The 24671-nt window shown below is 41.5% G+C and overlaps 1 protein-coding gene across 1 annotated transcript in view; it reads left to right on the forward strand.

The window, feature by feature from the left end:
* The window catches only part of LOC145345001 (calcium uniporter regulatory subunit MCUb, mitochondrial-like), a 110908-nt gene that overhangs the window by 63856 nt on the left and 22381 nt on the right, over positions 1 to 24671 (forward strand). The window contains exon 2 of the mRNA XM_080192471.1: positions 17559 to 17634. Within this exon, the coding sequence (XP_080048597.1) occupies positions 17559 to 17634 (76 nt within the window). The remainder of the gene's footprint in view (positions 1 to 17558; positions 17635 to 24671) is intronic.

Genomic DNA, 24671 nt, shown 5'->3' on the forward strand with positions numbered 1-24671 from the left:
TTCACCCACCACAACCATCTCCCCCTGTGCCTGGTACGACTCCAACCAGCGGAGAGCTTTCCTCCTCATTCCCGTTGGCTCCAATTTTGCTCAGGAATCTTGATGCCACACTTCGTCCAATGCTACCTTTATGTCAAGACGAGTCACTCTAACCTCAGCTCTGGAGTTCAGCTCTTATGTTTATTAATTCATGGAATGTGGGTGTCACAGGCTGGGCCTGAATTATTGCCCATCCCTAAATGCCCTTGAGCTGCATAGCTTGTGAGACCATTTAAGAGTCAGCCACACTGCTGTGGGTATGGAATCAACTGTAGAGCAGGTAAGCACAGCAGATTTCCTTCCCTAAAGTGAACCAGATGTATTTTTATGACACTCGACAATGTTTTCATGGGCATGGTTAGATTAATTCTGGATTTTTACCGAATTCAAATTTCATCATCTGGTGTGATAGGATTCAAACCAGGTCCCCAGAGCTTTACCCTGGGTCTGTGGATTCTAGTGCAGTGACAATACCACTACATCACCATCTCCCACCACTACACCACTGCTTCCTTTTGTCCATGCTTGAATCGATTCAAGCATGGAGCTGAGTGGCCCTGACGGAACCCAAACTGAGCGTCCATGAGCAGGTTATTGCTAAGAAAACGTTGATGACCCCTTCCATGATTTTACTGGTGTTCAAGAGTAGATTAATGTGGCGGTAACTTGTGATGCTGTGACCTCAGGAGGAGGCTATTGTGGATCATTCATTTGGCACTGCTGGCTGATGACTGTAGCGTATGTTTCAGCCTGATCTTTTTCGCTGATGTACTGGGCTCCTCCACCTTTGAAGATGGGGCATTTGTGGAGCCACGTCCTCCAGTGATTTGTTTAATTGTCCATCACCATTCAGGACTGCGTATGGCAGGACTGCAGAGTTTTAGATCTGATTCACTGGTTATGGAATTGCTTGGCTCTGCCTGTTGCTTGCTGCTTATGCATGCAAATCATCCTTTGCTGAACTTTATCAGGTTGACAGCTCATTTTGTGGTATGCCTGGTGTTGCTCCTGGCATGCCATCCTGCATCTCCATTGAATTAGGGTTGAATGCCGGGATATATGATTACAAAATGTGATTGTATATAATTCTGCTGCTGTTGATGGCCTACAGCATCTCATCAATTCCCAGTCTTGAGTTGCTAGATCTGTTCAAAATCTATCCCGTTTAGCATGGTGATAATGCCATACGACACCTTGGAGGATATCCTTAATGTAAAGGCAGGACTTCATCTCCACAAGGACTTACGGTGTTAGTTCAACATTACCGGTACTGTCTTGTACAAATGTATCTTGTACAAATGACAGATAGATTGGTGAGGATGAGACCAAGTATACTTTTCCCTCGTTGGTTTCCTCACCACCTGGCACAGATCCTAGCAGTCATGTTCTTCAGGATTTGGCCAGCTCGATCTGATACCACTAGCAGAAGACTAACAAGAATATTATAGTTTTGTGAACATTGTCACACATGGTATCAATCAATCTCAGTTAGAAATCAAACATTCATTAAATTTTCTGACTGAAGGCCCATTGCAGAGACTTACTGGGGACATACAAAAAGAGGGATGTGCAGAAAGATATCTAGCGACCAAGCAGACAAGACAGTGAAGAGTAGATAGCAAACAAAAGACCTACAGATGAGAACCTACATGAAAAATTCAAGATGGCAGAAATATTGATGAGATAAATTGTTAAGGAGGTGGAGAGCAAGAGAGAAACCATAAATGTGATGGGTAGAGTGGGAGAGAGATGGTTAATAAAAGAAAATGTGTTTGTGAGCAGTGCCATGGAGATAGATTTAGTAGATGATGTAAATTACAGTGAGGAAGGCTTAGTAATATTGAATTATTTCTTCTTGCAACAGTTGCCAAGATAACTGAATGTGGTAATTTTGTGGAACATAAATTTGCATTATTTATAGTCAGAACTTTCAATGATTGCTATGGAGGTATCTAAGAGAGTTCAAAATAACATCCAGGCATAACAATACAATTTCTTTTGATCTAAGTTAAGGTGTTCATTTAAAGTCCTGTCAGAATGATGGAGTAAGTATGCCCTTTTCTTCTTTCTTCCATTAGCTAGCAATGAATGTAAAATATCAGTTTGAATGTCAATTGAAACTTTTGAAAGGAAATTTATTCTGGTGCAGTTCAGTCCACGAAACAACAACTTGCATTTATGTCGAGCCATTAATGTAGCACAGTGCCCCATGACACACTATTAGAGAGAATTAACACCGAGCCATAGGAGATTGCATACAGACAGTGTCCGAATGCTTGGTCAACAGGTCCATTTTAGGAAACATTCTTAAAGGAGCAGGAGAGTGGTTTCAAGTAAGGCTGATGGAGATTAGAGACGGGGAGCAACAAGTCCATCAGAATGAAAAGTTGTAAGTGAAGGGCTTGCTGGACTGGTAGCCATGAGAGATCAGCACATACAGGGATGATGGGGTTTGGTGTGAGTTAGGGTATGGACAGCTGAGGATTGAACAGATCCGTTTGATATCCATGCAGTATGAACGATGGAAAGGTGTTTTCAATACAAAATCAACGGAAACTGAAAGGAGTAACTATTTTTCCCAAACAGTAACTAACTGCTGCTTTCAGTATTTACCTGCTTTACTAAATGTTATCACTCTGGTTAAACTCTGGTTTGATTTCTGGTCTCGCCAGTAGATATGTACAGAGAAATTCGATCCATGCACCACCTAGTGGTAGATTCGTTAGTTATTGGCAGGCTCAAACATCACCCGTATAATTGGAAAAGGCATGATGGGGGAAAAAATGATGGGAGGAAGTCAGACTAAGTGATATTATCTAGTTTAAACTTGACAGCATGGTAGCCTGAAGACTGTAGTATGGAGCTAGCAACCCAACGGCTGAGTTCAAATCCTACCACGGCAAATCAATAAATTGAGATTTGATTTGATTTATTATTATCACATGTATTGGTATACGGTAAAAAATATTGTTTCTTGCGCGCTATACAAACAAAGCATAGAGAAGGAAATGAGAGTGCAGAATGTAGTGTTACAGTCAGAGGTAGGGTCAAGAGAAAGATCAACTTAATGCAAGGTAAGTCCATTCAAAAGTCTGACAGCAGCAGGGAAGAAGCTGTTCTTGAGTTGGCTGGTACATGACCTCAGACTTTTGTATCTTTTTCCTGACAGAAGAAGGTGGAAGAGAGAATGACCGGGGCGTGTTGGGTCTTTAATTTTGCTGGCTGCTTTTCCAAGGGAGCAGGAAGTGCAGACACAGTCAATGGATGGGAGGCTGGTTTGAGTGATGGAGTGGGCTTCATTCACTCCACGTGGCCTCAGAGGGAATGGGTATTTGTATGTCTTCAATGTCACTCACATTTGGTGACCAAATAATGAAAACTTTCAGCAGTGCTGGTGCTTTGCCTTCAGAGGGAAACTGAAAGATATTGGATCAACAGCACAAGACTGAGAAGTAAATATTATTGCTAAAGACCCGAGGATCCTAATTGGATATATGAGATGCTAACTGGTAAAGATGGCAAAATAAACTAGCAGAAGTGAGCCGAGCAAATATTCCTTCCAAATTACTGAACAAAGATGTCCTTATGAAGCTCTTTTTTCCCAATGTCAGGTACTTCAGCTAACAAAGTATTGTTGCGAAGATAATTAAGAAGACATATAGGTTTATTGATTTCATTAGTAGAGGCACAGAATGCAAAACAAGAAAGCTATGCTAAATATTTATAAACCACTGGTTAGGCTCCAGCTGGAGTACTGTGCCCAATACTGGGCATTAGGATGTCCAGGCTTTCCTGAGGGAACCCTCCTGAGGGAAAGCCTGGACATGACATGAGAGAATTCTCTTCATGATACCAAGGATGAGGGATTTTAATTATGTGGAGAGACTACAACCCAAGAATGCTAGAAAAGCTGGAATTGTTTTCAGAACAAAGGTGATAATGGACGAATTTTCCAGGTGTTAAAAGTTTTATTTATTAGTGTCACAAGTAAGGCTCACATTAACACTGCAATGAAATTATTATGAAAATCCCCTGGTCGCCACACTCCAGTGACTATTCGGGTCAATGCACCTAACCAGCACGTCTTTCCGACTGTGGGAGGAACCGGAGCACCCATATAGACAGTGACCCAAGGTGGGAATCGAACCTGGGTCCTTGGCGCTGTGAGGCAGCAGCACTAACCGCTGTACCACCATGCCTGCTACCAAGGAGGGTTGATATCAAAAGGACATGGACTTGAGATAATTGGTGACAAAATCAGAGGGGACATGAGATTTTCTTAATGCGCAAAATAGTGATTTTGAACGCACTTCTGAAATGGAAACAGAATTAATGATAACTTTCCTAAGGGAATTTCAAATAGACCTAAAAAAGTAATGTTTGGAGGGTTGTAGGGGAAAAGCAGTTCAGCTGGACCATTTGGATTGTTTTTCCAGTTTGGCACAATGGGACAAATAATTCCCTCTGCTGAATTTAAGACACTAGAACATCAGGCCTTGTTTTGAACACAGATTAAATTGACGAAATTCATTCTCTCGGACCTGTTTTAAAACCTGTGTCGAGTATGCTTGGGCATGACATGATATGGACAATTTTGCCTTGCCTCAATACATCAGGGCTCTGAAGCTGATTGTGAAAGTTTCCTTGAACTAGGCTGCTAATACATATAAAACATTCATTCAAAACCTAAACAGAGAAAAAATATATACTTTAGGATCCTTGCTGAATTTTATTGTGAGCCATTATTTAAAATCAACAGTCCTGCTGGGTCTGTTGCAAAAATGAGAGCTATTCTGAAGAAGATTGTTCTTTATTGGAGAAACACTGACACATTGATTGTGTTTACACTTCCCACTGTCTCAGAAAAGCAGCCAGCATAATCAAGGGCCCCACGCATCCCGGGCATATTCTCTGTCACCTCCTTCCTTCAGGAAAAAGATACAAAAGTCTGGGATCACGTACGAACTGATTCCAGAACAGCTTCTTCCCTGCTGCTGTCAGACTTTTGAATGGACCTACCTTGCATTAAGATGATCTTTCTCTACACCCTAGCAATGACTGTAACACTACATTCTGCACCCTTTCCTTTCCTTCTCTATGAACGGTATGCTTTCTCTGTATAGTGCATGAGAAACAATTTTTCACTGTATACTAATACACGTGACAATAATATATCAAATCAAAGGAAGCCATATCTTTCCAGTGAGGTAAACATTAGCTATTTGCTGCTAAAAAGTAATGCTTTAAAATTGTCTCTTTGCATTTACACCTAATATATCAGCATCGTTCATGGTTACAGAGCAGATCGATGCCGGAGTTTTGTTTCATCACCTTTGGAGATTAGGGAATATTTGCGCAGAACTGTCCCAGGGGAACTGAATAGGTAGAATACAATCCACACCAGGAGGAGGAGTCCTTGATCTATGGAAAGAGTCTGTTTTGTTGGGGGGCTTGTGTGATCTTTTTCAAAAGCAGTTTGAATGTTACACAATTGTGTTTCATCTGGCTGGGACTTTGGAAGAAGGTTTTCAACTTTCTGGCCCCTTTCCCGAAGTATCAGCAGTATTGTCTCCTTCGGCTACATGTGCTCCCTTTCCTTTCCGGAATAAACCAACAACATGTCTCACGTTGTAAAATATCTTGTGGCCACCTCATAGGATTGCAATCTGGCAAAAATTGACAACAAACTACACAAAGAGATACCATGACAAGGTGACCAAAAAGCTTGGTCAAAATTGAAATGTAAATGCAAGTGAATCATTGACTGGGTGGTCAAGGATTTGCCCAACACTGTTCCAGTTAGAGAGTTTCAAATCTCCATCGTGGACACCAAGAAAGTTTTAACTTTAAGTTTTAAGCTTAGTTATTAGTGTCATTAACACTGCAATGAAATGACTGTTAAAATCTTAATCGCCACACTCCGGCACCTGTTTGGATACACTATGGGAGAATTTAACATTATGTGGATGTGCCGGCATTGGACTGGGGTAAACACAGTAAAAAGTCTGACAACACCAGGTTTTAATCCAACCGATTTATTTGATAGTAAACGCACAAGCTTTCGAGGTTTCCCTCTTCGTCAGGTGAATGGAGAGTTCTGGCCTCAGACAGAGCATATAACAGCACAGTTTACAGATTACTGATTAGAATGCGAATCTTTACACCTAACCTACTGTCCAAGTCCTAAAGTGGCCGACAATGTGAGTGGAAGGAGCACTGATCATAGGTTAAAGAGATGTGTATTGTCTCCAGACAGCACAGTGAGTGAGGTTTTGCAAACCCAGGCAAGTCACGGGGGTTACAGATAGTGCGACATGAACCCAAGATCCCTGTTGAGACCGTAAGCAGGTAAGCATTCTCCAAGGCGGCCTTCACGACACACGACAGCGCAGTCGCTGAGCAGAGACTGATAGCCAAGTTCTGCACACAGGACAGTCTCAACAGGGATCTTGGGTTCATGTCGCACTATCTGTAACCCCCGTGACTTGCCTGGGTTTGCAAAACCTCACTTACTGTACTGTCTGGAGACAATACACATCTCTTTAACCTGTGATCAGTGCTCCTTCCACTCACATTGTCGGCCACTTTAGGACTTGAACAGCAGGTTAGGTGTAAAGATTCGCATTCTAATCAGTAATCTGTAAACTGTCTGTGCTGTTATATGCTCTGTCTGAGGCCAGAACTCTCCATTCACCTGACGAAGAGGGAAACCTCGAAAGCTTGTGCGTTTACTATCAAATAAATCGGTTGGACTAAAACCTGGTGTTGTCAGACATTTTACAGAATTTAACATTGCCAATGCACCTAACCAGCTTGTCTTTCAGATTGTGGGAGGAAACCGGAGCACCCAGAGGAAACCTACACAGACACCGGGAGAACATGCAGGCTCTGGACCGACAGTGACTCAAGCCGGGAATCTAACCCAGATTCCTGGAGCTCTGAGGCAGCAGTGCTAACCATTGTGCTACCGTGCTGCCCCAGTAACTGTACATAGTGCCAAAAAGGATTTGGAGAGCAACTCACCTCTGGCTGCACTTACTGTACTCCAGACGGTGGCAAATTACGATTGACAGGGGCCTAAAGTTTCTCTTCTGTGCCTAGAAACACGTGAGGCATACCATAGATTATACCGTGTGCTGCATCTGCAATGAAGATTAGAGGGTGGATGGGAAGGTTAAGGAAAGGTGACTAGGTGCAATTAGCGTCATCATTTTGCTTTCTATGGGTGCAGTATGTCACCCCGATATACAGAGACTCTTGCCTCGGTTCGGGGTATTCCTGTCCAGAGTGTAATCAAGTGGGAATGTTACTACTGAGTTACAGCTCAGCCTCTTGATGCCTACTGATAGGTGCCAGTGGATATTGTGCAGTGTTGGGAGGCCCTGGGTGAAGAAAATAATTAGCTGAATTTTAAATAATATAACAGAAAAGGAAATTGTGGAAAACTATTTTCACTGCTCAAATGATTTATTAGTGTCACATGTATTGGGATACAGTGAAAAGTATTGTCTCTTGCGCGCTGTGCAGGTGAGACATACCATTCATAGAATACATAGGGGAGAGGGAAAGAAGAGAGTGCAGAATGTAGTGTTACAGTCATAGCTAGGGTGTAGAGAAAGATCAGCTTAATATACAATAGATATTTGATATTAGTTAGAGGGCATGAATTTAGGATCAATATCAAAATGAGGAAGAGTGGAGAATTTTTTTTAACCCAGAAACAACAATGAGCTGTATAGGGCATTGGTGAGGCCGCAGCTGGAGTACTGTGTGCAGTTTTGGGCGCCGCACCTGCGCAAAGATATTTTGGCCTTGGAGGGAGTGCAGAGGAGGTTTACTAGGCTGATACCGGAGTTGAGGGGGTTGAGCTATGAGGAGAGGCTGAATAAACTGGGCTTGTACTCGTTAGAGTTTAGAAGAATGAGGGGAGATCTCATTGAGACGTATAAGATGATGAATGGGATGGATAGGATAGAGGTGGAGAGACTCTTCCCGCTCAAAAAAGACAGTAGGACTAGGGGGCACAGCCTCAAGATAAAAGGGGGGCGGTTTAGAACGGAGTTGAGGAGGAACTTCTTCACTCAAAGGGTGGTGAATCTCTGGAATTCTCTGCCCGTTGAAGTGGTGGAGGCTGCCTCGCTAAATATTTTTAAGACGCGGGTTGATGGGTTTTTGATAAGAGAGGGGATTAAGGGTTATGGGGAGAGGGCGGGAAAGTGGAACTGAGCAGCGACAGATCAGCCATGATCTTATCGAATGGCGGGGCAGGCTCGAAGGGCTAGATGGCCTACTCCTGCTCCTATTTCTTATGTTCTTATGTAAGCTGAATCTGTAAAGGATGCCAGTGGATAAATATCAGAAAAGAATAATTGAACAGAATATGGGGGGAAGGGTGCAAGAAGCAGAGTTAAAGCTTAAAGTTTATTTTTAGTGTCACAAAGCAGGCTTATGTTAACACTGCAATCAAGTTACTGTGAAAATTCCCTAGTTGCCACACTGCAGCACCTGTTCGGATACACGGAGGAAGAATTTAGTATAGCCAATGTGCCTACCAGCACGTCTTTCAGACTGTGGGAGCAAACCAGTGAACCTGGAGGAAACCCACACAGACACAGGGAGAATGTGCAAACTTCACACAGACAATGACCCAAGCCAGGAATTGAACCTGGGTCCCTGGCACTGTGAGGCAGCTGTGCTAACCGCTGTGGTACCCTAGAGTTGAGATTGGTAGCTATTTCAGAGCTTTGACATAGCTGTGGTGTGATGAATGACTTATAATACTCTAAATTTTGTGAATTCTTACAAGAAGTCTCCTTGGGTAAGCACGGAGGAATAGTCCAGAGGTTTGCATTTTATTTTTTTTCTGTTTATCAATGAAATGGAAATCAAATAATTGGTCTTCAGAGCCTTTCTTCCTATCTAATAAAAATGGTGTAATGTGGGATTCTGGCATGTTTCTCTCAGTATAATCTGTATTTTGTAGGATGTTGGGTCCCAGGCTGAAGAGCAGGATTAAACTGCCTGCTTCATTTGATTTGAATCCATATGAATATTCACACCATCTACACCCTGGATGCAACTGTGCCAATCCTAAGGATAACTTTGCCCTGCAGGGATTTCAGCTGGCACTTCAGGTGCAGAGGAGCAATGGGTTGTATCGACTCATTTGCTTCTCAACCATTTGAAACTATGTTAAACACATACTTCAATCTCAATGACTGATAAGATGCTAAACCCTTGAAATAAAATCTTACAGTCACAATGCCTTGCATTCAGAATCACTGCCTGTTTTATAAGCAAAATTTCACATTCTAGTTTAATAGCATAAGAACCAATTTGGAATTGTTGTCATTTAACTGAAGATGTGCTGGTTAGGTGCATTGGCCATGCTGAATTCTCTCTTGGTATACCCAAGCAGGTGCTGGACTGTAACTTCATTGAAGTGTTAATGTAAGCCTACTTGCAACACTAGTCAATAAACTTTAAAATGAGCTGAGAGGAAACTTGATCAAATTTAAATGGTTGTTAGTCCAGTACTACTTTGCTCCTTGTCATGTGAACCTGCACCATTCTCTGAATAAAACTGGCATTATCACGGTGGCACAGTGATTAGCATTGCTGCCGCACAGTGCCAGGGACCTGGGTAACTGTCTGTGTGGAGTTTTCCCATTCTCCCCATGTTTGCAAGGGTTTCCACTGGGTGCCCCGGTTTCATCCCACAGTCAGAAATGTGCAGGTTAGGTTCGCCATGCTAAATTGTCCCTTAATGTCAGGCAGAATAGCATATATGTGGGGTTAGAATAGGGCATGGGTGGGATTGTTGTCCATGCAGACTCGATGGGCCGAATGGCTTCCTTCTGCACTATAGGATTCTATGATTAGCTGGTAGCTTGGTCAACATGTTAGCACCACGTCCCACCCTAACTTATTATCCCAAGACCTGAAAGTGTTGCCTCGTTTGTTTTCTGTTCCGGAGATTTTAAGACTTTCTTAAATTTAAGGTTCACACTGTTGCTATGACCTCCCCAGCCCCCTCCTCTGACCTCCAGATTTTTATTTTCCTTCCCATTTCCCCCCAGCACAGGATTAAATCTACCCCAGTGAGTGTTTAACTGTGCAACATAATCTGATTGTGTTCCATGAGTAGTCTGGTGAGAAATGTTCATTCTGTTAGGGAAGGGTGCAGTTCCAGTTGTTGAATGATGAGGAAGGTTTATAGAATTTTAATGTATTCTGGTCAGGTACATTGCGCAGTGGAACGATGTTTTCAAACAAGTTCTATGGCTCAAAATGAGTCATATTGCAAATCACTTATGTAATGTTATTAGAGAGACTTCAATAAAAAATATGTTTCAGCTACTTTATATTCCAATTCGCATTAGTTTTTGATATATTTTTCCACAAACTGAAGATCTTTTCGAGCCACGGGATAACACTGAAGGAGACCATTTACCCATTGTGTCTTGCAGCTCTTAGAGCTGTATGATTATTCCCACACTCCCTTACTCTTTCCCCATAATCCTGCAAACCTTTTCACATAGAGGGTGGAATTTTCCCCAAAAGGACTGTGTCATAATGGTGAGAAAACTGAGTTGAGCCACAGCAGTCTATCAGGCAGTCCAAACTGCAATTGTCCTTCACTTAGTTGTTTTTTGGGAGAGTGCTGAATTTTGCACCGGTGCTGGGGGAGATGGGGGGGTGCAAGCCAGTTTGGAAGGGCACCCAATCTCTCAGTGCGCTTAATTTAAGTACCACTTAATTAAATACCACTTTAAATATCCTAATTGGCCTCTCACCTTTTCTGGGCATGATCTGGTTTTTGCTATTAGAAAGGGACCAGGACAATTGCAGACCATTTGGCACCTGGCAAGAAACCAATTTTTAGGCTGGCGTGCTACTTTGTGGGATTAATGTGATCTGCACCAGGTGTGGCGAGGTGGGAAAATCGCACCCCCCCACCCTCAAGTATTTATCCCATTCCTTTTGAACTTTGTTATTGAGTTGGTTTCCACCATTCTGTCAAAACGTGCATTCCAGATAAGATTTTCCTCCAACTTCACAGTTCTCTGTGTGTTGAGTTGCATTGACCATGTACCTGCCCATTACCTCCTTCTCACTATTTACATTTGAGTCTCTTTGACAGAAATCGCAGTGGGGTTGGGTCGTTCACACATGTGCTTGTTCTTTTTTTTTAAAGCTTGTTTAACTACCATATTGATAAACTGCATTAAATTAAAATAAAACCATTCTTGTAAATAGTGGAAAGTCTTTTGCCCAACCTGTGTTCTCCTTTTAATTGGTACACGTTCTTTATTTTTTTCCCTCCTTTATTTTCCTTGCAGCATTTGTTTCTAATATGAGCGTGAGCAATATCTGCAAATCAAGCCAGCTTTTTATCTCCAGGCATGTGAGACTTTAAATGTGCTGATACTTGTCATTCAAAAAAAAATGAACTTGAATTCCTGCGTCACAAACTGTATAACACACAGAAGCATCCATTTCATTCACTCCTCTCCTGATTATTCCTCTTCTGTTTTTGTCTTTCAGACCAAGTTGCCTCCTCTTGCTTTTGTTCTTTATAAAGGCTTTTTCTCTCAGTTTAATTTAGTTCAATTATTTTTTCACTCTTTTATTTCCATTGCCTGGAAGTTATTTAATTCCAATGTTCTTTTCAGTGTCTCTCGATTAATTTGTCACTGAATGGGCTTTAAATTAATTGTTCTCGTCTGCCCAATGCTGGATTTCGACATACGGCACACTATCCTTTTCAATTCAAAGTTGTTTTCCGTGCTGAATAAAGATGAATTTTTCATCAACAGTCGCTGGTTTAATTCTGTTTATCTGCCTCAGCAGCTGCTTACGTGCATAATGAAAGAAAAAACGCATGCAAAATTATTCAACAGAATCCTCTGCTGCTTTCTTAATCTTTCTGTTGCTATGCACAGAAATGAGCATCGTATCCTACATTTTGGGGAGGTGGGTGTCAAAACAGAAGAACAATAGTGGCACGCATCAATTAAACTGTCCTGTCAAACCGCCTCCAACCTCAGAATAATCTCAGATGTGCATTTGTTTTTGAAATATACAATAATTAATACACAGTGATGGTTTAAAAATGTAGTTTGTTAAAACGTTTAAATGAATCTTTATCCTGCCAGACCCGGTTCCGACTGTTTTCTGAGCAATGGGTGAAGGAGCCTGGCGCTGTTTACAATAATATTTGTAAATTATTACAGTGTCGGCAATGGTAAGCAAGTGGATGCCACCTAGAATGAATACAGAAGGGGAAGGTCATTCAGCCATCTTATTTTATTCCAATATTCTAACATCCCTCAAATGTAACATCCCCCCCCCTTCCCCCATTGTTTCTTGATTCCAGGGTTTTCAACTTCACTACTCTTGAAGTTTGTGGATTTCCTGAGTGAAGTAGAATTTATTGATCTTCGATTTACCTTTTTATTAGCATGAACTGTGTCCCACTTGTTTTGTGGGACAAGTAAATTCAGCATATTTATAAGATCACATCTCAGATGCCTCATTTCCAGGATGAAAGCCAAAGTCCTTCCAGTCTTTATTGATGGTTTGAGCTATTTGCACTCTTGCCTGTGACTCTCCTTTGGATTGACTCTAGCACTTCATCTTGCTTGTGGCCTGGTGACCAGTATTGATTTGTTATTGTCACATGTATTGGGATACAGTGAAAAGTATTGCTTCTTGCATGCTGTGCAGACAAAGCATACCATTCATAGAGTACATAGGGGAGAAGGAAAGGAGAGGGTGCAGAAGGTAGTGTTACAGTGATAGCCAGGGTGTATAGAAAAATTAACTTAAGGTAGGTCCATTCAAACGTCTGATGGCAGCAGAGAAGAAGCCGTTCTTGAGTCTGTTGGTACTTGACCTCAGAATTTTGTATCTTTTTCCTGATGATGGAGTGAATACTCAAGGTATGGCCTGACCAGTTTGATCATATACTCTTGCTTGTATTCTTCAACAGTGTGATTGCTTGGTGCTCAAGCATAGTTAACGTTAAGTCCACCAAGACTTCTTGCTCACTCTTAGCTTTCTCCTTGGCTATTTCAACATCATGCTGAACGTGCTGCTGGGTGTTTTGTTTTTCTTGCCATGCATTGTACTTTACATTTGCCTACTTTAGGCAATCTATCTTTGTTATGTCCACTTGTGTATTTGATTCAACCCCCTTCTCTACAGTCCGAACTGCCCCTTCTCCTTCAGTGAGCTCTACAACTTTGACCATTTTGTACTGAGTTTCTGAACTCACATCATTTCCTTTTAATTAAAAATAATAGTAGCTTCAACACGAGCTTTGGGTGCTGCATTCTAATCACTGCTGTTTTCTTAGTTAAACTCAAAGCTTCAGGAAGTAAACAGAAAACTGGCTGAAGAGTGGGGAGCAGAAACTGCCTGGCAGTGACTATTAAATATCAACAACCAAAAACAGTCGCCTGAATAAGTGTTAATTACAATATAATAGATATAGTCGAGATGACAAATTATTCTCAATATGCTACTAGATGTTTTTAAGGTGAGAATCAAGAGCCAAGAAAATTCGATGCAAATGTAGTTTGTTTTAAAGGTATGACCCAGAACTTCTGGCCAGCTGACTGCATTGCTGCTACCCACAAAGTTTTTCCTGAACCAACTGTGCTGCCAGGGCCAGGGAGAGAAATCCTGAACTGAGCCCCTTATTACACTGCCCCTGCCCCTGCCCCCACCCCCAATCCCTTCCTCAGTCATGCATGATATTCTTTTCCCCTTTCAAAATTCGCCAGAAAGGTCCGAGTAGAACGATAACGCCCACTATTGGCATCTGGTTACAAACTTGTCTGATATATACACAGCAAGGGTCATTACTATTAGTAGCAGGAATGATCTAATGTAGTGTTAGTTTATGTGTGTCCTATAGGCAATCCCACTATGACTATCAAACAAGCCAGAGAGGAGAAATTAACGGCATTGTGTAAATATTATTGGTTTGACAGGAAAATATCCCATTAGTTATTTCCAACACTGTGCGGATGACAACACTGACTTTAGTGACTGTTTCAAACCTTATTAACATGTTCTCCACATTGCAACATATGGACACGATGAAAATGAATTCATATTTGGGGGGAAGATTCAATACTTGCAAACCAGATAAACTTTTCTATTCTGTAGAAGCAGCAGAAGACTTTTCCTTGCCTGGTTGCATGATATTATTCAATATAATTATTTAATGCAAAGGGTATAATTGTATTCTATTTTATTATTAATTTCTCTCAGGATAGAAAGATCAAACGATTCCTGAGCAACAAAGTGCAATGATTAAACAACATAGGTCTTCACTGTCAGTGAGAAGCAGTGGAGCCCTCTAGTGCTGTGTGTGCCATAACTTTTAAGAGGCTGGAGGACAACAATTGAATGGTTCACAGTTGTACCTGTGTGTTCTTGATAAGTCAGAATGTAGATTCTGCTGCTTCTCACTCCAATACATATTAAGCTTCTGCTGTATGACATATCACAACATTTTCATACCTCAAAAAACCCATAAAAGCACCAAGATAGACTGGAGTAATGGATAAATGGATAAAAGGATAAGGTTGAAGTCAATGAGAAAGACTCTTGAGAATCATATGTGGTGTAAAAAAGGCTACTGGTTCATTGTGTGCCCCTCTCACACACTTGCCCTGGCAATTTCACACCACAAAGTCTACTCTCAGTAAACTTCCATTAGCAACAAATAAAAACCCAGCAATGATTTCATCCTAATCATAGAATCCCCACAGTACTGAAGGAGGCCATTGAGCTCATCAAGTCTGCACCTATCACCATCCTACCCCACTCACATAAACCTACATTTTTACCCTGCTAATCCTCCTGACACTAAGGGTTAATTTATCATGGCTAATCAACCTAACCTACACATCTTTGGATTGAGGGAGAAAACCAGAGCACCCGGAGAAAACCCATGCAGACGTGGGGAGGAAGTGCAGACTGCATACAGATAGTCACTTGAGGCCAGAGTTGAACCTGAGTTCCTAGCGCTGTGAGGTGGCAGCGCTAGCCATTGTACCGCCTCTAGAGTGCTGCACTGTCAGAAGTTCAGTACTGAGGGAGTGCTGCATTGTCAGCGGGCTATTACTGAGGGAGTGCTGCGCTGTCAGAGGGCCATTACTGAGGGAGTGCTGCATTGTCAGCGGGCTATTACTGAGGGAGCGCTGCATTGTCAGCGAGCTATTACTGAGGGAGCGCTGCATTGTCAGTGGGCCATTACTGAAGGAGTGCTGCATTGTCAGCGAGCTATTACTGAGGGAGCGCTGCATTGTCAGTGGGCCATTACTGAGGGAGCGCTGCATTGTCAGCGAGCTATTACGGAGGGAGTGCTGCATTGTCAGAGGGCCATTACTGAGGGAGTGCTGCATTGTCAGCGAGCTATTACTGAGGGAGCGCTGCATTGTCAGCGAGCTATTACGGAGGGAGTGCTGCATTGTCAGAGGGCCATTACTGAGGGAGTGCTGCATTGTCGGTGGGCTATTACTGAGGGAGCGCTGCATTGTCAGCGAGCTATTACGGAGGGAGTGCTGCATTGTCAGAGGGTCAGTACTGAGGGAGTGCTGCATTGTCGAGGTAAGCTACTTAGCCCCTCGAGCCTGCTCTGACATTTGATAATATTGCCTACTTTCTAACAGTGGCTACAACTCAAAAGCACTAGATTGGGTTGAAATCAATTTGAGACATCATGAAAGGTGCTGTATAAATGTCAGTTTTGTCTTTCTTTCATTGCAACTGCATATTGTAGACAGAGTGACTGCAGCAATGGTGGAATTGGAGGCCCAATGCTGATTCTCTAAGGATAACTAAATACAGAGCAATCAGCTGATATTCAGAAAGTGACTGCAGGAAATCAGTACAGTTACAAAGCAATTGCTGTACTGATTTCCTGCAGTCTGGGATGAAGTTAGGATAACTATTGCTTTCTTTAAGCAATCTCCCAAGGATTTCATTCCCAGACTTTGCAAGAGTGGTAAACTACAACAGCCAGCATCCTGTTTTGCATCTCTTCTGGTTTTTAGTTTCTTAAATTTATTTTGATGAGGTCCAGGATTTTCAATCCCTTGATGCAGTGTGTCATCAGAAACGTTCTATTTTAGGACATAATAAAAATTGACACTTCTTTCAATATGCTTGTTTACATTCAAAAGTGAACTTTGAGAAATGTATTTAACTTTGATGGACTCAACCTTAAAAATGACCCAGCCATTCCCACCAGCATGAAAGCATCTAGTTGTCTCTAAAATGATTACAGGGATTTCACTTATCATTTTCAAGTAGATATTCAACAGTGAGCACTCATGACAGTTGCTGTGAATAGGAACTGCTACTACTGACCTTCAGGTGGTAGCAAAATCAGAACCACAAAGCTGCCCAAGGTCAAAAGCAGCAGCACAGCAACTGTCAGAGAAGATAACCTGAAAAACTGGCTTTAAAAAAAATCGGAACTGTCAGACTGGCTGTTACAATTTCTTTAAAATTCTGTCATTCAGGTCTGCAGCTCTGGCTGCTCGCAGTCCAGCCCTCATATCTCCCAGGCCCCAGAATTTAACATGATCTGCACCCTTCTGTCCCGGGCTTTGACTGCTCACTGCTCATTTCGTCCCCAGTGTCTGACCCCAGCTGACAGAATGGGCAGAGGACAGTTGGGTGTGGTCAGGAGTGGTAGTCATGTCTGATTGAGGGTAAATGAGGTGACCAGGGGTTGAGGGGTGGTGAGTAGTCATGTTGAGTCAGGGGGTAATTGGGAGATCAGTTGTGGGGTTACCCAGCTGTTAGAACAGGTTTCCTGGGCAATTCCCATGTTAGTCTGCGGATCAGTCCCTCCACAAAGTCCTAACTCACATCTCCCCTTGTGTACAGTCTGAAGATCTGGATTGAAGGTTTAAAAAAAAATGATAATTCAGAGTTAGGTCTATTTGAGTTTCAACTTTTTAAAAATATATTATATATGCAAATTATGCATTCTAGCAGCAACACTTGTTAATTTGCCAAGCACTTTTTAGAACAGTCGAATTTTATCTTGCAGTTGTCAATATTTTTATTGTGGCCAATTTTTTTTAAAGCTCTTTAGGTAAAATAACGGTTGCCAACTTCTACTGAAGGAGGAGCTAGTTCACCAAGCTCTCAAAATGTTGTCCTGAGTTTATATTTTCCCCTTCCTCTTTCCATTGGAAAACACTGCTGACCCAGACTCTTGTTGACACCTCTCCTTGATAGAGAGTTACTGAGATTGGGAACTAGGTGTGTGGACAAATCAGTGGAAACTTGTGTACTGTGTTGCTGCATAGTACAGCGTGCTAGGAGACAACTACACTGCCTCACCTCTACACTCTACGCAAATCCTAATTGATCTGCTATTATAAATTATACAAAAAGTCCACTTTGAACCTAGCAGCTGAGAGCTTGTGTTCGCCTTTTGTATAATTATAAAATGTTTCATGCACAGTCTCTATTATGTTTTACAGAAAAATGGCCCGAAGCAGCTCTTTCATTTAAGACAATGTAGAACAACCTTTTACAGCACCTTGGTATCATCCGATGGTAGGTTCATGCTGTAATATTTTGAATAATGGGTTTCTATCTCAATGTATAATAAGTGAAGGTGGCAAAGTAAATCATCTTCAAGTCAGTTGGCGACATTCTTTTCAATGTTGTCAGTTGTGGCTCAGTTGGTAGCCCTTGCCTCTGAGTCAGAAGTTTAGATTCAAGATCCATTTAAGGACACAGATTCAGGCTGACACTCCACTGCAGTACTGAGGGAATGCTGCACCATCAGAGGAGCCGATATTCAAAAAGATATTAAGCTGAAGCCCTGTCTGCCCCCTTGTGAGTACATAAAAGATTCCATGGCACTATTTTGTTGAAGAGCAAGAGAGTTATCCCTGGTGTCCCGGCCAATATTTACCCCCAAGTCAATGTCACGGTAATATCTTGTCATTATCAGATTGTCGTTTGTTGGAGCTTACTGACTTCCTGCTGGCTGCTTTATTTCCTACATTACCACACTTAGTACTTAATAGGTTGTATCTACTCCTGCTCCTATTTCTTATGTTCTTATGATGCTTTGGGATGCCCCTTAGTCATAAATGGCATGATATAAGGAAAAAAATATTTTCTTTATATAGTCTTAGAAACTTGAGTAACTCAGTTTTCCTCCTTAGCCTGTTCTGCCTGCTATTCAATGAGATCATGACTAATTTGTGACTTAACCACATTTGCCCATAACCCTGAAAATCTTTGGCTAATAACAATGTATAAATTTCAAACTTAAAGTTAACAATGGATCTCACATCAGTTGTGTTTGCAGAGGACGGTTCCAAACTTCCACCGACCTTTGCTTGATGAAATGTTTCCTAATATTGCTCCCAAAAGATCAGGCACTAATATGTCTACTGTCTAGTCCTATCACCCCTGCACCTTTGAAATTGCAGGAACATACCAACCTGCTTTCTATAACATCACTCAATTTAAGTTTTAGAGTCCAGGAACATTCTGGTAAGCTGAAGCTGTATTTCTCACAGTTATACTGGAGGTTTTGTCGCTACAAGAGCAGGTCAGAGGTTGGGAATACTGTGGCGAGTGACTCACCTCCTGACTCCCCAAAGCCTGTCCACCATCTACAAGGTACAAATCAGGAGTGTGATGGAGTATTCCGCACTTGCCTGAATGAGTGCAGCTCCAGCAACACTCAACACCATCCAGGACAAAGTAACCTATTTGATTGGCACCACATCCACAAACATTCACTCCCTCCACTATTGATGAACTTTGGCCACAGTGTGTACCAACTACAAGATGCACTGCAGGAACCCACCATGGTCCCTGAAACAGAACTTTCCAAACCCACAAGCACTACTATCTAGAAGAACATGGGAACACCATCACCTGCAAGTTCCCCTCCAAGGTACCCAGCATCCTGACTTGGAAATATATTGCTGTTCCTTCACTCTCACTGGGCTAAAATCCTGGAATTCCCTCCCTAACAACATCGTTGGTGTACTTACATTACATGGACTGCAGCAGTTCAAGACGACAGCTCATCACCACTCCTTAAGGGCAACTAAGGATGGGCAATTAATGCTGGCCCAGTCAGTGAAGCCCACATTTCCTGAATGAATGAAAAAGAAAAGGTAGTGCATCTGCTTCTGAGCCAGAAGCTCTGGGTTCTAGTCCCATCCTGGGGCTGGTTAGCCACAGAATGGATATTCATGCTGTCACTCAGACAGGTTGATAATCAGCCTGTTAAACTGTCTAAGACACTTTCCAATATTCTCAAAAGGGAAAAGAGTGTGTATGAAGATACAAAACAAACAAATGTGGTTTAATGTGCAGCATTGTGTGTGCTCTTCCATCCCTCAATATTCTTGATCGCTAGATAAAAAAGCCAATATTTTGTTAGCCTTTTTAATTATTTCTCGTTCCTGTTCATGAATTTTAATGACTATGTATTCTAATTGTCTTCTGTGCCTTTTCAAGTACAGTAGCAAAAAGAGTTGCAGAACTTTCAGTGCAAATAAATATGTTTTGCTGTTACTATCTCTGCGCTAGGGACATTTGTGTTGAGTTTCTCTTTACTGGCACTATTAGCAATGTAGATGCGTGTAACAGGTACCAACTCAAGTCAGTTTGAAAATGTTATTGACATCCTCTTCTAACAGTGTTTATTCATCTGCCCCTGAACACAACCCGCACGTAACTCCCAAAGAGCCCAACTGCAAAATAATCATAGAATCCTTACAGTGCATAAAGAGGCCCTTTGGCCCATCAAACCTGCACCAACATCAACCCCACCCAGGCCCTATCCCTGTGACCCTACACTGCTGATTCCCGTGACAGTAAGGGGCAATTTTGCATGACCAATCCACCTAACCTGCACATCATGGAGACAAATAAAATGAAACTTCCAGAGCAGGAGTCATGTTCCTGGAGATTGAGCAAGTTTGGTGAGGGGTTGGGGTGTTTAAAGCGGTGTCGGAAAATGAGTAGAAAGGAATGACCGAGAAGGATGAAAAAAATGGGAGCTCCTGGGACATCTGAAGAATTGGAGACTGAGACGAATTGGGGAAAAGAGAGTTGCGGTAGTTCATGAAAGGGAAATTTAAATTGGAGCCTGTCTTAAGCAGACCATTGATAATGACCCCAAAGTATTTAAAATGCTTTGGGGGCCACCTCTCATAACTCACCCATTGGGACACATTTTACCTCGGACTGATGCTCATTTTAAATTGGATTTTTGTGGCTGGGCTGGTTTCTGCATTATCAATTCTGACTTCATTTGAAATAGTCTGTTAAAAATAAATGAGGTTTCCTGGAGTTCTGTCCATAGTCCCTCAGAGCTGGGTGATTTTGTACGTGAGTGAATCCAGAATCAGAATTGACACCATAAACCCAGTAAAGTTCAAGAGACTCTTCCAGTCAGAGTGCAATTATTGACCAGTTTCATCTCCTTTTCATGATCACACCAGAACCTATGCTATTGTTACCAAACATGATCTATGGTACAAAATTAGCGTCAACTCCTTCAGACATGTATCCTTTGCTCCAGTCAGAATAGTTGATTTCATTCATCCCTGGACTGCACTAATTGTAAGATATAATGATGCATCTCAAGAAACTGAAACCTGTTGTTAGAATGCCCAAATATATTTAAATATGTGTCACATTTTTATTGATATCTGTTAATTTATATTGTTCCAATTGTGTGATGAGGCATACGGAAAACCCCCCCTACAGTCCAAAGATGTGCAGGTTAGGTGGTTTGGCCATGCTTAATTGCCCGAAGACGTGTAGGTTACGTGGGTTAGCCATGGTAAATGGCTAACCCATCTAAGGGTTGCAGGGATAGGGTGAGGGCCTAAGGGCCTGAATTAGATACTCAGTCAGAGAGTCAATGTTGGTTTGATGGGCCAAATGGCCTCTTCTGCACTGTAGGAATTACATGATTCTATGATACCTGCAGCTCCCAACTCTGATTGTAATAGGGTTTTCTGTGAATTTAGCAAGGATTAAGTTATTTACTCACTGTCTGTGCTTAACTATTATGTGCTGATTGAAAATAAACTATTCTAGCGAGCTTTCTTGAATTTAGAACAAAAAAGGGTTAGATTTTAATGGTTAAAGAAAACTACCCAGGTAAAAATACAAAAAATATTTAAACTTGCATCTGAACTTCGAAACACACACATATATAAGCAGACAGATTTACAGGAAGTGGTTACCAAATTAGCCAAACTAAAGTTCAATGCAAAATTTGAAAGAAGGGAGTTCACTATTTGAGTCCTTTGCTGATATCCATGGCGGTGGCAGATTTATCACCACAGTGGTTTCAGGATTGAAGCCCATGTAAAGTTGCAATTGCCACTTTATATTTAACACAATCTATCTCTTTCAGAAGTTAATTATTTTTGCATCTGAGTTTGATGGAACTTCACCATCTCTGTGCTGAATTTTTAAACTCTAAAGGGCTAGGGTCCTGGACTTGTTGGTGAAGAGAAAGAACCTTGTTACTGCTTTGTTGGCAGACTAATGTTTTAGCAGGTTAGATATTTATAAAGAAATTTTATGAAAAGCTACTCTGGTCACATGATCTCTCTCACTATAATCAATAAAGAAGGAATTTGCTTAGCTCATGTCTGAACCATTGTCACATAGTCTATAACGTCCCAGCCATTAGCTTCTGAATGATTCATTACTCATTTAGATGAAATAGGAAAAACATCTTTCCATATAGCTACTGTTCTGGTAAACAATCATGATGTGGAGATGCCGGCGCTGAACTGGGGTAAGCTCAGTAAGAAGTCTCTCAACACCAGGTTAAAGTCCAACAGGTTTATTTGATAGCAAACGCCACCATCTTTCGGGGCTCTGTCCCTTCGTAGGGTGAGTGGGGAGTTCTGCCCACTCACCTGACGAAGGGGCAGAGCCCTGAAAGCTTCTGGTGTTTGCTATCAAATAAACCTGTTGGACTTTAACCTGGTGTTGTGAGACTTCTTACTGGTAAACAATCCACATGAGAGAGAGGTTTATAGTAATACAAATATGAGGCATGTACATTTGTAGTAAATCCTTTGAAGCTGTTTTTGACATCAACAAGTGTGAATGAAATTCCTTAGAAGGAATGGCATGTCTGAATTGTAATTCACATTGGAACTTTCCAGAACTTGCAAAATCAGATGTCAGATGACTTTTGACAGCCATCTTCAATCGGTGCTTTTGCTTGCTTTTTAAAAATCCTTTTTAAACAGTTCACTAAGTGTTTGATCAGCCAATGAAATTTCAGATTGATATAATTCATGCTCAAGTCATGTCATGGTGACAATCTTTGTGTTTATTTATTTGTATCTAAAGCTAGCTCTCAGTAAGACAGCAGGCACTTATGAGACCAAGCAAGCTCTGTGATAGGGTTATGTGATTATTATTCCCTGAATCCTTTTAACGATTCACTAAATCCTGCCCAGTACTGTTGGATGAGAAGGTACGATTATAGATCTGTAGGCAATTCCACCTTGGGAGTAGGATTCCAACATCTCTGCAGTAGGCTAGTTATCTTGAAGTCTAGATGGAATACTGTATCTTAAATTGATTCTCATGTAACAACCTGACATGGTTATTTCAATTGGGTATTTATTACTTTAGTTTGATTCACCTTTGTACAATTGCATGAAGGAATAAAAATCCTGGAAAGCAGTTAAAACTTTTGAAAGTTGCTTAGCCCATTGACCCCACAGAATTGTTACAGTGCAGAAGGAGGCCGTTTAAACCATCGCATCTGCACTGGCTCTCTGAGAGATCATTCTACCTAGCCTCATTCCCTTACCTTATCCCCATAACCTTACACATCCATTCTTTACATATAGCAATCCAATTCCCTTTTGCATGGCTCAATTCCTGACAAAAGACCAGGAACTACACTGTCATTGCCTTCACTTAAACCAACCAAAACTTCCTCGGGAAGACTGTTGAAAGCAAGTGAAGTTTCCAAAAAGGTAAAACAAAGAACAGTTATCACATATCATTATATGCAGACTAATATATTACGTTACTCTAAAATGATTTACTCTCCTGCACTTATAACCTTCAGCCCTGCTTGCTGTGAGATTAACAATGACTGATGGAAAGTGATTCACCAGTTGGCTGTGAATGTCAAGCTTCACAGGAGATTTAATTACCTTCGTTCTGTGCATCCTGAATCATTCCATCCAGAACGCCCATGTGCAAAGCCCTTCGTTGGTTTAAATGTGAATCTTCACACTCCTGGCTGCTGACCCTCCACCTCTCCAACTCCCCCACCTCTCTGGCTCTCTCCCCCCCTCCGCCCCCCCAACACCCACACCTCTTCGGCTCCCCTTAGCCCCCATCTCTCCAGCTCCCCCACCTCTCCCGCTCCATTAGAAATTCAGTTTTTTAGCATGTCTCTGCAAAGTTACTCCCTGGAGTCAGGAGAGTCGTTTTGTTGTATATTAATGTATCCACTATTTTTGGACAATGAGGTGAGTTAAACTGGATACAGAATTCCCAATATTGTCTCCATGATGTAACATAAGCAATTAAAATGACCCCTTTGGATATGTAACTGAATGCTGCAGAGAGTCATCATAAAACTCTTTTTGTTAGATGTTGTTCCTATCAGTCAAAAATGAACATCTCCTTTTTCACTGGTCAGGCCTTACATGATGTGGAGATGCCGGAATTTAACTGGGGTTAACACAGTAAAGAAGTCTCACAACACCAGGTTAAAGTCCAACAGGTTTATTTGGGAGCAAATGCCGCTAGCTTTTGGAGCTGTTCCTAGGAGACTTCTTATAGGGTTTACATGCACAGCCCTTGCTCCTGATACTAATTTATATTACTATATATGTCTCCACTTCGTATTCTATTTGTCATTCTTTGGTACATTTACATAATATCTTCAAATCTATTTGAATATTTTCTACCTTTCCTGCACTAGACGCCTGAGTACTCAGCCTGGTGTTGCCACCTTCTATTTACTGTTCATGCTGATTTCCATATCATACATGTACTGTGTACACAAAGAGGGATGCAAATCAGACAAAACCTTGTAAAACTCCAGTACTCTGATTTGCAAATAGAAACTTCTATTTATTATGCTTCCTATTGCTTATTCACTTTATGATCTAGATGTTTTATCATTAACACTGTGTTCATAGCTATAAACGTTGTTAACCATGGCAACGCTGAAGGAGTTGGTTACAGCCACTTGAAATAGCTAGTGCTCTTGATGTGCCTTTGTGATTTTAATGGTAATGCTTAATGTCATCTACCCAATGTAGGCAGCTGCCTGTGATGCGCTTGAGTGGTATAAGTGGTGGGGATTGTATTACAGATCTGGTGTATTCTAGTTTGTTGATTTTAATATTTTGGAAGAGTTGGAGTGTAAACCAAGAAGCGATGCTTGTGGTTTTTAATTTCTATCCCTGTTTTTAAGATTCACAGCACTTTGATTCTATGACGCTATTCATCTTATGAGCGAAATCTGAAGGCAGAAACTGTATTTGGTTGTCTTTGAGTAATAAGGATTCCTATGGAGATAATGAATCTAGCTCTTGAAGTTGCTGTGG

The sequence above is a fragment of the Carcharhinus amblyrhynchos genome, chromosome 1 (genome assembly GCF_965287045.1).
Source record: "Carcharhinus amblyrhynchos chromosome 1, sCarAmb.v2.hapA, whole genome shotgun sequence".
Classification (NCBI taxonomy): Eukaryota; Metazoa; Chordata; class Chondrichthyes; order Carcharhiniformes; family Carcharhinidae; genus Carcharhinus; species Carcharhinus amblyrhynchos.